General features: G+C 46.0%; 1 protein-coding gene across 4 annotated transcripts in view; it reads left to right on the forward strand.

The window, feature by feature from the left end:
* The first annotated feature begins 6,587 nt into the window (after positions 1–6,587).
* The window catches only part of SYVN1 (synoviolin 1), a 47,124-nt gene continuing 38,659 nt past the window's right edge, over positions 6,588–15,052 (forward strand). Inside the window, exons 1-2 of one of the 4 annotated variants that reach the window (XM_040328542.1) lie at positions 6,700–6,776; positions 10,180–10,332. Coding sequence is in view for 1 of the 4 variants with exons in the window: in XM_040328539.1 (XP_040184473.1) it covers positions 6,780–6,795 (16 nt within the window). In the remaining 3 variants the exon portion in view is untranslated. Of the gene's footprint in view, positions 6,607–6,675; positions 6,796–10,179; positions 10,333–15,052 lie in introns of those variants that run through there. The other 3 variants (XM_040328543.1, XM_040328540.1, XM_040328539.1) reach the window with 3 other exon arrangements.

Here is a 15,052-nt window from a genome sequence, read left to right on the forward strand (position 1 = left end):
TGGCGCTATATAAATCCTGTATAATGATAATAATAAGTTGTTATGGGTAAAGTTCTGCTTTAACCGGTTGCCGACCGCCGCACGTACATGTACGTCCACAGAATGGCACGTACAGGCATATGGGCGTACATGTACGTCCCCGCCTTTCCGCGGGTCGGGGGTCCGATCGGGACCCCCCCCCGGTACAAGCGGCGGTCGGTAACCCGCGGGGAGCGATCCGGGACGACGGTGCAGCTATTCGTTTATAGCCGCCCCGTCGCGATCGCTCCCTGGAGCTGAAGAACGGGGAGAGCCGTATGTAAACACGGCTTCCCCGTGCTTCACTGTGGCGGCTGCATCGATCGAGTGATCCCTTTTATAGGGTGACTCGATCGATGACGTCAGTCCTACAGCCACACCCCCCTACAGTTGTAAACACACACTAGGTGAACCCTAACTCCTACAGCACCCCCTGTGGTTAACTCCCAAACTGCAACTGTCATTTTCACAATAAACAATGCAATTTAAATGCATTTTTTGCTGTCAAAATTGTCCGAAGTGTCCGCCATAATGTCGCAGTCACGAAAAACCGATCAATAAACGCTTATTGCGATTTTTTTTACCAAAAACAGGTAGAAAAATACGTATCGGCCTAAACTGACGAAAAATGTTTTTTTTAGATATGTTTTTGGGGGATATTTATTATAGCAAAAAGTAAAAAATATTGAATTTTTTTCAAAATTGTCGCTCTATTTTTGTTTATTGCGCAAAAAATAAAAAACGCAGAGGTGATAAAATACCACCAAAAGAAAGCTATATTTGTGGGGAAAAAAGGACGCCAATTTTGTTTGCGAGCCATGTCGTATGACCGCGCAATTGTCTGTTAAAGCGACGCAGTGCCGAATCGCAAAACCTGGCCTGGGCATTTAGCAACAAAATGGTCCGGGGCTTAAGTGGTTAACCACTTGCCGCCCGCCGTATAGCAAAATGACAGCGGCAAAGTGGTTGTATTATCCTGACCAGACGTCATATGACGTGATCAGGATAACAGAGACGGCGAGGGCGTGATCGGAGGTGCGGTGTGTTACTCCAATCGTGGTATGGAGCCTCTGACAGAGGCTTCTTACCACATGATCAGCTGTGACCAATCACAGCTGATCATCGTGTGAACCAGGAAGTGCCAGTTACCGGCTTTCCTCTGTTTACGCTGACAGGGAGAGCTGATCTGCGGCTCTCCCTGTTGGGGGGGGGGGGGGGGGGGGGGGGTCTGTGTAGATTATCAGGACATTGATTATCAGCACAGCACTAGGGTAGGGTGACCACGTGTCCCGGATTGCCCGGGACAGTCCCGCATTCTGCAGGTCTGTCCCGGGCACCTTCACTCTGGGACAATACAGTTAGGGTTGCCACCTTTTCTTCAAGCCAAACCCGAACACTTTAGTGGTCCGGGACACCTTTGTGTGCCCCAAGGAGGGTAGTAATACGGTGCGCATACCGTGCCATGGAAAAATGTGGGCGTGTCTTGTTGACATCATCACCCTGCCCCTTAGTGATGCCGAACCTGCCCTCAGACAGCCGCCCACAGCTCCCGGGCGGCAACAGATTTGTGTGCGACTATCTTGGTTACTTGGGGAGCCACAGCCCGCCTGAAACCCGGACACATTATTCAAAATTCAGACTGTCCGGGTGAATCCTGGACGTGGCAACCCTAGCCCAGGCTGGAAAAAATGTTTTATTTCTTTTTTCTTTTTTTTGATCTTTTGCTTTTAAAATGTAAGGAGAAGATTTAGGGTCTTTTTGACCCAATATCTCTTCGTAAAGAGGACCTGTCAAGCCGGTTACTTGAGGAGTTACAGCCCAATCTGAATAATGTGTCCGGGTTTCAGTCCGCCTGAAACCCGGACACATGTTTCAAAACCTGGACTGTCCGGGTGAATCCCGGACAGGTGGCAACCCTAGCGGTAATGCACTAGGTTGGTGTGCCCTCCTTCTTTTCTTTTTAGTTTTAAAAAAAACACTCATTGTTCTGAGGAGGGCTGCAAGACTCTAGACTTTGCCTCAAATCAAAGACTGGATTACACTTCCTGGGTTAGATTCAGAAAGATAAGCCTCTCAGATACGTTACGCCGCCGTAAATTAGGGCGCAAATTCCGTATTCAGAAAGAACTTGCGCCCTAAGTTACGGCCGCGTCACATATGTGGGCCGGCGTAAGCCCACCTAATTCAAATGGGGATGATGTGGGCGTGTTTTATTTAAATGAATGGTGACCCCGCGCATTTTACATTTTTTACGAACGGCGCATGCGCCGTTCGTGAAAGAATCCCAGTGCGCATGCTCGAAATTCCACCGCAAATCGTCATTGCTTTCGACGTGAACGTAAATTACGTCCAGCCCTATTCGTGAACGACTTACGCAAACGACATAAAATTTTCAAAATTCGACGCGGGAACGACGTCCATACTCAACATAGGATACCCCTCATATAGCAGGGGTAACTTTACGCCGGAAAAAGCCTAACGTAAATGATGTAAAAAAATGCGCCGGGCGGACGTACGTTTCTGAATCGGCGTAACTACCTAATTAGCATATTATTATAAATATACGGAAGCGCCACCTAGCGGCCAGCGTAAATATGCAGCCTAAGATACGACGGTGTAAGACACTTACGCCGGTCGGACCTTAGGGAAATCTATGCGTAACTGATTCTATGAATCAGTCGCATAGACACGACGCCGCAACTCAGAGATACGACGGCATATCTGGAGATACGCGGTCGTATCTCGTACCTGAATCTATCCCCCTGTATCTAGCAAAACACTGGAGCGCAGGAGATTATTTTGTTCTAAAACATTTAAGTGTCATTTCATTTCATTTCAGATAATTTATGAGGGCGTATATAGGGGCCAAATTAGGGCCGGTGCAAGGTAGGGATCGGTTGGGTCAACTGGTGGCGAGTAACCCTTAAGGCCTGGCTAGTAGCTCAGGAATTTAAATTTTGAGCCCTGAAAAAACATACTGCCAAATATCACCATAAAAAACGATTGCTGACCGCCTCAAGTAAGGGTAGAGCAGCAAAGCGGCTCTCCTGTGCTTGATCATGTACTAGATACGTGATCAAACACTTATAGTTAGGGGCCACACACAGTCCTGCACCGGCTGTGCTGTGATTAGTCACAGAACAAGCCGATCAGTGGGTCCTGGCCAATGATTGACCACTGGCACCCTTTGATCAGTGAGGGACTGGCAGGACAGAGCTCTGTGAATGTAAGACCGGCACATGCCTTAGTAAAAGAACCTCACAGTGACTGCACCAAGCACTCTTAGCCCCCATTCACACCTAGGCGTTTTGTCGCCTGTAGTGTGACGCCGCAGCAGCCCCGAGACGCTGGAGGGATGAAAACACATTGCCCTCTATGGAGATGGTTCACATCTCCACGCCGAACGCCGTACGCCTGCCGCCTGAAAAAAAGTCCCGGACCTTTTTTTCAGGCGGCTTTCGGCATAGGAGATGTGAACCATCTCCATAGAGGGGGTGAGGCTGCATTCACATTCGCGGTACAAAACGCCGCAATTTGTCACGCAATTTGCGGGACAAAACGCCACGATTTTGTACGCCTAGGTGTGAATGCAGCCTTAGGCACACATTTAACCCTTTGAACCCCCAGATGTTAACCTCTTCCCAGCCAGTGTTATTAGTACAGTGTCAGTGTATATTATTAGCACTGATCATGCATTAGTGTGACTGGTTCCCACAAAATGTCAGTCTGCCCACCATACTATCACAGTCCCGCTATAAGTTGCTGATCACTGTGATTGCAGTGCAGGAAAGGTGCACTCTATTGTCAGCAATGGAACTGTTCAAATCGGTGCGACGACGACTTTGTGGTGCCGCCTTTACAGTGCCGCACTGGTTTGAAGAAATGGTTCCTGCACTATTTTTTGCGATTTTAGGTGGGACTTGCATAGAAATCTGTGCATGAAGTCGCACCGACCTGTGGCTTTTGTGCGAATTCAAATTCGGATTCAGTGTGAACGGGGGCTTAGAACCACTTTAATTAAAGTGTATCTTAATTGCTGTCTACGGCCTATTGGGAAGATTCATTCACTGCCCATTGTCATAGAGAAAGAAAGTGAGGAGAAAATCTAAATGTGACAAAGAGTTGTCCAAAGAACAAGAGGCAAGGGGAAACCTTTCACATGGGTCACCTCTTCTGGGGACAACTCTCTAAGAGGGGCGTTCCCCTCACATTGGGAAATTTGTTCTAACTTCCTGTTGTGTCTAGGGTGACCACATTTCCAAACTGCCATTCAGGGGTATCCCACCCCCAGCATGCACCGGTCAGTGACATCACAAGGTGGTGGTGCCACTGCCCCTTACCTATTTAAGAAATGTCAGTTGGCTTACAATGCAGTCAGTGGGTGGCCGGGCTCGAGAGCGTAGCAGGGTTTATATGCAACGTTAATGCCTTAGATAAAAAAAGCATTTGATTAATGTACGTTAGCCTAACATTGCAGTTGCAGGCAGCCACTTAGTTTCAAATAGGTAGATTCACGTACTTTGGCCTAACTTTAGGGCGGCCTAGCCTAGCCTTTTTAGGCTACACCGCCGTAAATTAGATAGGCTAGTAGTGATTCACAAACCACTTACCTGCTAATCTACGGCGGTGTAGCCTAAAACGAGCGGGCGTAAGGGCGCCTAATTCAAATGACTTGGAGGGGGGCGTGTTGTATGGAAATGAGGCTTGACCTCACGTTTTTTGATGTTTTTTGACACTGCGCATGCGCCGGGCGACTACATTTCCCAGTGCGCATTGCGGCTAAGTAGGCCGTACGGGCCTATTGATTTCGACGTGTACGTAAACGACGTAATTCCCGACTTGCGCAAACGACGTAAAAAATTCGAACCTCGCGGCAGGAAGGGCGGCCATACTTAACATTGTTATTCCACCTCATAGGTGGAATAACTTTAGGCGGCCTATCCCTTACGGAAACGACGTAATGCGCCGGTGTAGGCCTGGTGTACGTTCGTGAATCGGCATATCCCCTCATTTACATAATCTACGCCGGCCGCAATGGAAGCGCTATCTAGCGGACAACAGAAACATTGCAAGCTAAGATAGAACGGCGCAAGCCGGCCTATCTTAGCTTTGTTTAAGTGTATCTCTGTTTGAGAATACACTTAAACAAACGCCGGCGTAGATTCAGAGTTAGGTCGGCTTATCTACTGATAAGCCGGCCTAACTCTTTGTGAATCTACCTAAAAGAGTGTAATTGTTCTTTTAATGTTAGGCTAACATACATTAAACAAATGCTCTTTATATCTAAGGCACTAAATTTGCAAATATAAAAAAAAAAATACCAGTGGCGGCCCATTCATTAGGGGCGCACAGGCGCCACCCCCTCTTTACATGCTTCCGGCCCCCTAATCTACATGCGTAGCACCAGACGCATGTATCACAATGGAGTTTTTTTTTTTTTAAGCACATGATTAGAACCTGAGGCTCTAATAGGCTTTAAGAAAGGGTGGGCTTGGGGCACAGAGCACTGCGCCCTGAGCCCATCCAGTTGTGTGACAATAGCGAATGAATATTCGCTATTGTCACACTGATTCTTCTGAGACACGTTTCCTGATTGGCCGAAAGCAGAAGCGATCCTATTGGCCCAGGGCTCCTCCTTTGTGAAAGCGCCCAACTAGAATAGGGAGGGGCTTTATCCACCCCTTGCTGTGTTTCTCCAGGAAAAGCAGGGCGGCGAGTCTGGATGACGTAATCGGCAATCAATGCAGAATCGCGAATGGCTGCAGCGACTGTGTCAGTTTCATTTCAGGAAACTGTATTGTCCCGGAATGAGGGGGCCTGGGACCCAGGACAGACCTGCAAAATGCGGGACCTGTGGTAACCCTAGTTGTGTCTTTGTGGAAGGGAAATTTCCACAATGTTACAGGGAGAGCTAAACATATACCGCTAGTGGGTTTAACCATTCCATGCTAATCTAAAATGTAAATAATAAAACATTTTCGCTATGCATACAATGTAAACGTGTCTAGCTGTAAACTCATCAGTAATCTGTTTTATTAGACTGCTTGCAGCAAGTGTACCACAATTAACAAGTAACTCCTTTCTACCTAGCAACAAGTAAATCGCCTTTTTTTATGACTGGGCCGCGTCAACCTCCTCTACCCATACTCATTTATCTGATTGGTTAACTTTCGATAGAAACAACCAATCGGGTGCAGCCACGGCCTTAATACAAGCTTGGGCAGACAATGAGTTTATGGAATGCACTGAACTCTTTCTTCTAAAATACCTCTGAATAAAAAATAAATAAAAAAATTACAAACTTAGGTAGAATGATAATGCTAGCTAATTAGGGTTCCAATATAAAATTCCATTCACTTTACATTTTCTGGTAAACCCCACCACAAGTGCGACACTTGGTACATTCCTCTCCGTTATCTGAGGCTGACAGGACGGTGCCATGGGGAAAAAATAGGGGTGTTTAATATACAAAAAAAATCTTTATCTGAACTCGCAAGGTACAGACCCTGCAAAGTCTTTGCTGCATATGAAGGACGTGTGGTGGGGAGTGAAGTCAGGTCTTCAGATGAAGACGAGCTGAGCACAGAGGTGTGTGATGTTGGGTTGGTGTGTCTCCCCTATGGCTCTGTTGTTTGGGATCGTCCAACCGGAAGTGAGGTGTCTGTTGATTTAGGCGCTTCCTGTTTTGGGGTGTTAGTGACAGCAACATCTGGGAAGGGACCGGGGACTGTGAGCGGAGCTGTGACTGAGCCACCGGGGTAATGCTGATGGTGATGTGTGAGTGGCAGAGACATGATGGGTGCAGGGTGGAGGGCGGGCAGACAACGGGGCTTCTAATAAGGGGACAGTGCTGGGTGATGGGAGAGATCAGAGGATGCATTATTTCTGGGGGGTCACACCTGACAGAGAGATTATACAGGAGGGGGAGGGGCAGAGATCTGCATGGTGTACATTACTTCATCTCTCACTTCTGTTTTATTAGATTTTTAAAATTCTTTAAATGTTCAAGATATAAGAATGTGGCTGTGACCTGCCTCTTCCTCTCCTATGACCTGGCATAGGTCTGGGGTGTCAGGGGCTCAGCATTCATCTTCCCTCTTATCACCAATCTGCACAATTTGTATTGGGGATGTGTGGCACTTGTGGAGTGGCTCCATTCACTAAAATGAGTCCTATTTAGTGAGCACTATGCCCACTGATAGTGAAGGGGCTGCAGCATGTGTACACCCCCCCCCATAGTTAGGGGTGTGGGGGGTAAAAGCGCATCTCAACCTTGGGGTTTTACCACCCCCAAATGCTAGTGTGAAAAAGCCCTTGGGGAGACTCGCTCTCCTATATATGTCCTGTTTACTGTTATCCCTAAGAGTGACAGAGGTGGTAACCATTGCTTATTGTATCCAAGGGGGGGGGGGGGACCTTTTGCTTTAAAGCAGTAGTAAACCGTTGGGTGTTTTTTTTTTTTTTGTGACCTGAAAGGTCATAATGTGCTAGTATGCATCGCAACTGAAACTTGCCTTAAAACGAAACCTTGCAGCGCTATCACCGCTGGAGGCCACTTTCATCTTCGCTCGGTCTACCTTCTGGGTCTGCGGACTACGGCTGTGTGACTGGCTGGAGCCGTGATGAGATCACTCCCGCGCATGCAAGTGGGCGCCGCTTTTTACAGCACAGGACTGTGCTGTAAAACTTCAGAGTGCATGCGCAGGTGACATCATTGGCTGCATATACAGTAAACCTCTCCTAAACTAGTGGTCTCCAAACTGCGGCCCGGGGGCCAGATGTGGCCCCTTGCAGGCTTTTATCCTGCCCTTGGAGCAATATTCCTCCTACTGATATGAGACACTATTCTGCCAGCTGACATCAACTATGGGGCACCATTTCTCCTACTGACACCAACAATGGGGCACTTTTCCTCCCAATGATACCAACTATGGGGCACCATTTCTCCTACTGACACCAACAATGGGGCACTATTCCTCCCACTGACACCAATTTTGGGGCACCATTACTCCCATTGAAACCAAATGTGGCGATGTTTACTGCACTGATGCCAGGAAAATCTTCACTGGCAACAGTCCGGCCCCCCTAAAGTCTGAAGGACAAGGAACTGGCCTTTGTTTAGAAAGTTCGGAGACCCCTGTCCTAAACAATTCCAGTTTAGGAGATATTTACAGTACCTATAGGTAAGCCTTATTTTAGGCTTTCCTAGAAGTACAAGTCGGGTGGGAGTTTACTCCCATTTTAAGGTGTACATTAGTGTGTGTATGTATAGACAAACCCCCCTTTTTTTTTTTTTTTCTTTTTTTTTTTTTTCTTTAGAGAAAGATTGAATCAGAACTACCTGAAAATAAATGCAGATGGGCTCTTTATTGCAGATAAGAATTTTAATGTCTATTCTGTGATAAAAAAAATGTCTGCCTTTTTGCAACCATCTGCAGGATGTACACCATGCTGCATATGCAAAGCATCCTCAGCACACCTCTGGGTGAATCCATTCCTGTTCACATGAACAGGACTTGGGTCATTCCCCACCAGCCAATCAAGATAGCCAAAGATCCTGAACCTAGAAGAAGACCAAGTAAAGATGATGGTATGGGAATAAAGAGGGTGGGTTCGATTCGACTTCCACTTCTACTTCAAAACCCCTCACCAGGATAAACTTCTGATCGATGGATCCAAAAAATGAAATGTCCCATATTTGTACTTGCTTTAAAGTGGAGGTCCACCCAATTTTTTTTATTTTTTATTTAAAGCCAACAGCTACTAATAGGGCAGCTGCTGACTTTTAAAAAATGGACACTTACCTGTCCAGCGCACCCGCAATGTCAGCAGCCGAGCAATTGCTTATCCCTCGGATGCTGCCGCCGCCATCCTCAGTGAGGGAATCAGGGAGTGAAGCGTTGCGGCTTCACTGCCCAGTTCCCTACTGCGCATGCGCGGTGTATTGTTACTGGTCCCCGCTCTCTCCTGGGAACAGTGTGTTTCCCAGAAGACAGCAGGGGGGGGAATGGCAGGAGTCTATGCCCGGAAGTGGGGTGCAAATCCCTGTCTTAGACAGTTGTCTGCAGCCCCCCCCCCCCTGAAAGGTGCCAAATGTGACACCGGAGGGAGGGAGGGTTCTGAAAAGCTGAAGTTCAATTTTTGGGTGGTACAAAAAGTAATACATTGCAGCTTACCAATTCTTGGAGGCAATGGCTGCATTTATTTTCCCCTTATTTATTTTTCTGGCCAGTAGGTCTATTTTCACCTTCTTTTAACAGACCAAGCTGTCCTGCAAAAGTAACAGTTTGAATTTTCAGACAAACTATTTAAAGCAGAAGTAAACCTTTGGGAAAACAATTGTTTGAAATCATGCCCCAGAAACTTTTAGGCCAGGTTCACACCTATGCGAATTGAGTGCGGCTTTAATCGCATCCAATTCGCAGAACATTTCAAAATGCATTGTTTTCAATGAGGCTGGTTCACATATGTGCGATGCATTCGCAGTGCCGCAAAACCGTGTGCGTCTTTTAGGCATTGCGGTGCGGCTCAGGTGCGATTTCAGGCCCATTATCTTCTATGGGTACGCAGCTGAATTCGCAGATGTGTTAATTTCTCTTCAGTATTTGTCTCATTCTGCTCAATACACTTCCCCCCCCCCCCCTCCCCTCTCCCAGGTCTCCAAATTCGCACCTGATCCGCAGCTAAAACGCAGTTGATCCGCAGAACACCTTATAGAGAAATTCGCAAAGACAACGGAGCTCCAAAACGCAACGCACTAGTGTGTTTCTGGCCTTAGCCATAATATGCTAGTATGCACAAAGTATTAGCACAATGTGGTAGACTTGCGTGACAAGTGATTCCCTTGGTCAGGGGTGCTGCCATTGTCTCCTGATCATTCTTTTTGCTGAAGGATCCAAAAAAAAGATTCCAATCTAAGGCCTGATTCACACCTATGCAGTTTGCATATTGCAGGTGCATTTTGTGTTTTTTCAATACACGTTTTTGATCCATTTAAATCTATGGAACCAGAAAAAAGTCCCTGGCCCTTTCCATAAAATGCACAGATGTAAACTACATCCATAGGAAACCATGTTAAATGGACTGTAGTGTGTTTCTGCAAAACTGAAAACGCATAAAAAAAATGCATAGTTGTGAACCAGATCTAAATGCTTTTTTTAGTTGCTGTAAGGTGTGGTTAGCTGACTGGGGATCTCTAAGAATCCAAAGAAGGACCAGCTTCGGGGAGTAAAGGGGATCAGTTTTCACAAAACCTGGTAACGGCAGCAAAGGACGTGGAGAAGGGATTTAGACGGGTATATCTAGCTTCACAAGGTAAGTGGGGGGGGGGGGGGGGGATACTTGGTAGAATGGTTTAGAGGGATGGACAAAACTCTTTTTTTTTTTTCTCTTTGTGTAGTGCGGGACATCCCTGCCCCAAAGTTGTAACAGGAAGTTAGTGGAAATCTACCAAAGTGAGGGGAATTGTGCCCATTGGAATATTTCCCCATTACCTAATACTGAGGACAGTTTGCATTTTACCTTTACTATTCTCAGCAACAATGGTCACCAGTACAGATAGAGGGTGAAGCTTTAACAACTTGACAGAGGGTCTAACACTTCCCCACTCTTTCCAAAACGAAAAAATAGAGGATTTGTCTAGAGATGCACTTTAAGTGATGTTACATAAATAGGGATAACTGTTGGTCCTGCACCCTTCCTTTTACTCTTTAAGAGACTGTTACAGGCAGGTGGGATGTTCTTTGTAGGACGTTTTCATATCGGTATTAATAGATGTCAGAACCTGTTCAGAAACATGATTGCTGGCTTCCTGTTAACAGATGCTTCCTGCAGGTGCGGAGAATCACATGATCTGGTTAAAGAAATGCTGAGCACTAAGCAGAGGTGTTGTGCGCTTGGGGTTGATGAATTCAGATGGTTATGGGGATTTTATAATGTAAATTAGGCAGCACTTTCCTGCACCCAAGGAACCACAGGTGCTTCATACAGTTGCCATACAAGGGAATGCGCCTGTTCTCTTGTAAATATGGTGATTCCTGGCATCAGCCTCTACCAGTGCGGTCCACATGTTTCTAGACGTTAAACTTCTGTGTTTGTGAAATGCATCGGACGTAAGGAGCACTGGCATTTACAAACGCACATCTGCATACAACCATTCAATTGTATGGCAGAGTGTAAGTTACACCTGCAGCGCTCTGGATAATCAGGAGGAATCTTGCATGGAGCCCCAGACCGAGGGAGATTGACAGTTACTTTGTTTCTTCCATTTGCAAAAAATCGCACAAACTGTTGTCACCCTCTCACCAAGTTGCTTGGTGATGGTCTTGTAGCCCATTCCAGCCTTATGTAGGTCTACAATCTTGTTACTTATGTCCTTGGACAGCTCTTTGGTCATGGTGGAGAGATTGGAATCTGATAGATTGATTGCTTATGTGGACAGGTGTCTTTTATACAAGTAATAAGCTGTATAAAAGTACTCAGGCTGGGTTCACACTTGTCCGACAAACGCTCCGACATTGGGAGCTCATGTCGCATGACGTGTGAAAATCAATGTTTCCCTATGAGAGCTGTCTTAACTGGTCCGACACAAGCCGGTCCGACTTTGAAAATGCTCCCTGTACTACTTTGGTCCGACATTGGTCCTACTTCAGCCCATTGAATATCATTGAAGTCGGACCAAAGTAGGATCCTTGTCCTTGCCTTCTGACTTTTGACATCCGGCATGGTGATTACAGCAGCAGTAAAAGGAATTTATCTCGCACTGGGATTGTTTTGATTGGTCAAAGAACAAGTCAGACTATCACAAAGTCGGATTTAAAGTAGTATCCTGTTCATGAAATTTGGATGGATGTAGGACCAATGCAGGATGAAAGTCGCACTGCTGTCGTGTAGTATAGTGTGAACCCAGCCTCATACAAAATCAGCAGGGGATCAAATACTTTTTCCCTCACTGTAGCAAATGGTGATTTGAACAACTGTTTGTTTACTTCTGGTTGCTTTGTGCTGCCACATACAGACTGGAGTGTTGATGTATTTAATGTGAATGTACATTTTATTATAGCTTTATGACTATGCTGTGTATTTATACCTGGGTGATCAAGTTTATCTTGGTCTCATCAGACCACAGGACAAGGTTCCAGTAATCCATGTCTTTAGTCTGCTTGTCTTCAGCTAACTGTTTGTGGACTTTCTTGTGCATCATCTTTAGAAGAGGCTTCCTTCTGGGATGACAGCCATGCAGACCAATTTATTGCAGTGTGCGGCATCAAATGCCTGTTTACCAGTGCTATGGTCTGAGCACTGACAGGCGGACCCCCACTTCCCACCCCCACCCCTTCAACCTCCGCAGTAATGCTGGCAGCACTCGTACATCTATTTCCCGAAGACAACCTCTGGATATCATGCTGATCATGTGCATTTGACGTCTTTGGTCGACCATGGCAAGGCCTGTTCTGAGTGGAACCTGTCCTCTTAAACCGCTGTATGGTCTTGGCCACAATGCTGCAGTTCCAGGGTACTGGCAATCTTCTTATAGCATATGTCATCATTTTATTTATATATATATATATATATATATATTTATTTATTTATTTATTTATTTATTGGATCCTCAGTTTTTTGCCATGTTGAACTTCCAGTGACCAGTATGAGAGAGTAATAGCCGGTTCACACTGGGGCGACTTGTCAGGCGACTCAGCCGCCTGACAAGTCGTGTCCCATTTTATTCAATAGAACTATTCTAATAGGAGCGACGCAAGACGCTCCGACTTAGAAAAAGGTTCCTGTACGACTTTGGGGGCGACTCGGAGCGACTTGCATTGACTTCTATACAGAAGTAATTTTGCAAGTCGCCTCTGAAGTCGTCTTCAGGACGCCTTGCCGAGTCGCCCCCAAAGTCGTGCCGCCCCAGTGTGAACCGGCTCTGAGAGCGATAACACCAAATTTATCACACCAGCTCCCCATTCACACCTGTGACTTTGTAACACTAATGATTCACATGACACCTGGGGAGGGAAAATGGTTAACTGGGCCCAATTTGGACATTTTCACTTAAGGGTGTACTCACTGTTGTTGCCAGCGGTTTGGACATTAATGGCTGTGTGTTGAGTTATTTTGAGGGGACAGCAAATTTACACTGTTATACAAGCTGTACACTCACTACTTTGTAGCAAAGTGTAATTTCTTCAGTGTTGTCACATGAAAATATATAATAAAATATTTATAAAAATGTGAGGGGTGTACTCACTTTAGTGAGATACTGTATATAAAATATATTACTTTTTGCAAACACTTTAATTCCAGTGGCCAGAATAAATGAATAATGAAGCCAGTAGAATGAGTTTACGTACATATGCTTCTAAACCCCATCCACCTGTAAAATGATGGAAGTATTTTAAAGGATAAGTTTGCCTTTTGTAACATGTTAACCCCATATTTAGGGTTCTGTGAATGAATAAACTACAAGTACCATCTGGCACTGCAGCAGACAGCTTGTAGTTCTCAATAAATAGGTGGGGGGGGGGGGGCAGCGCAGCCACTCTAGTGTAGCAAGTTCCAAAAAATGTCAAATGGAAATGAGCCTGTTGTATCGTCAAAGTCCCATACACATGCAGCTGGATGGATGAGCTGCTAGCCGGCGGTACCGCGATCCGGACTCTGTGTCTATAGCAGCTCATCCATCCAGTTGCATGTGTATGGGACTTTGTCGATACAACAGGCTCGCCTTCTTTGGAGTATACACTTTTTAATCAACTTAAACGTATTTGTTTTCCCAGATTGAGTGCCCCTTCTTGCTGACAGCAGCACTCCTAGTCTGTTTGTTTCCTCTGTCTAGTTATAGGGATACCCACTCAATAGCCCCGTCTTTCTTTTGGTGGTTACCATTGCTTATTGTATGTTACATCAACATTGTAAATTCATCCCCAACAAAATGAATTCGTTTTACTATTCATGAGTGGTTGAGTGCTGTTTAGCTAAGTGCCACTCTTGGAGTAAGGCATCATCTTTCTAGCTTTGGACTTTTGTAGTTCTCAGCCCAGGTTCACACTGGGTACGATTTTGAGATGCGATTTTACATGTCAAATCGCATCTGAAATCGGCGGCATTTGTCGGCAATGGCACCGTCCTAATCGGTGCGACGCCGCACCGATTTCAAAAAGTAGTTCCTGTACTACTTTTTGCGATTTCGGGCCGCGATTTACATTGAACCCTGCACAGATGTCTCTTAAATCGCGGCAAAACCGCAGCCGCAAAATCGCGGTAAAATGCTTTATAGTAACATGTTCCCCCGTGTCACTTGCATATGGGCAGATGGCTGTACTGATTGTTTGAAGGGTCCTAACATTTCGGCAACGATCTGCTGATCGCATCTGTCAGGCCAGGTTCACACCTATGCGAATTGAGTGCGGTTTAAACCGCATCTAATTCGCAGGACATTTCAAAATACATTGTTTTCAATGAGGCTGGTTCACATATGTGCGATGCATCCGCACTGCGTATTGCCTCCAAACCGCATGCGGTTTTTATGTCTTGCGGTGCGGCTCAGGTGCGAATTCAGTCCCATTATCTTCTATGGGAACGCATCTAATTCGCTCATGTGTTCAGTTCTCTGCAGGAATTTCTCTCATTCAGCTCAATACAATTCTCCCCCACTCTCCTCTCACCCGGAACTTCTCCCAGGTCTCCAAATTCGCACCTGATCTGCAGCTAAACTGCAGTTGATCTGCAGAACACCCTCTAGAGAAATTCGCAACGAGAACGCAGCTCCAAAACGCAACGCACTAGTGTGATTCCGGCCTAATACTTTAGGACAGCTTCACACTGTCCCACTTAAGTGCAGCTAACCCACAGTTTTCGTGTGGGTTAGCTGTGCTTTCTCAAACTTTCATGAGGTCCTGCGGTTTATTTTTTATTTTTTGCTCTTTCCGAAACCGCACCAAAACCTCGGGACATCATAGAAGTCTATAGGAAAGCACAGCTAACTTGCATAAAACGCGTGGGTTAGCTGAGCTTTGCCCAAAGCACAGCGGGAACA

Source organism: Rana temporaria, chromosome 11 (genome assembly GCF_905171775.1).
Source record: "Rana temporaria chromosome 11, aRanTem1.1, whole genome shotgun sequence".
NCBI lineage: Eukaryota > Metazoa > Chordata > Amphibia > Anura > Ranidae > Rana > Rana temporaria.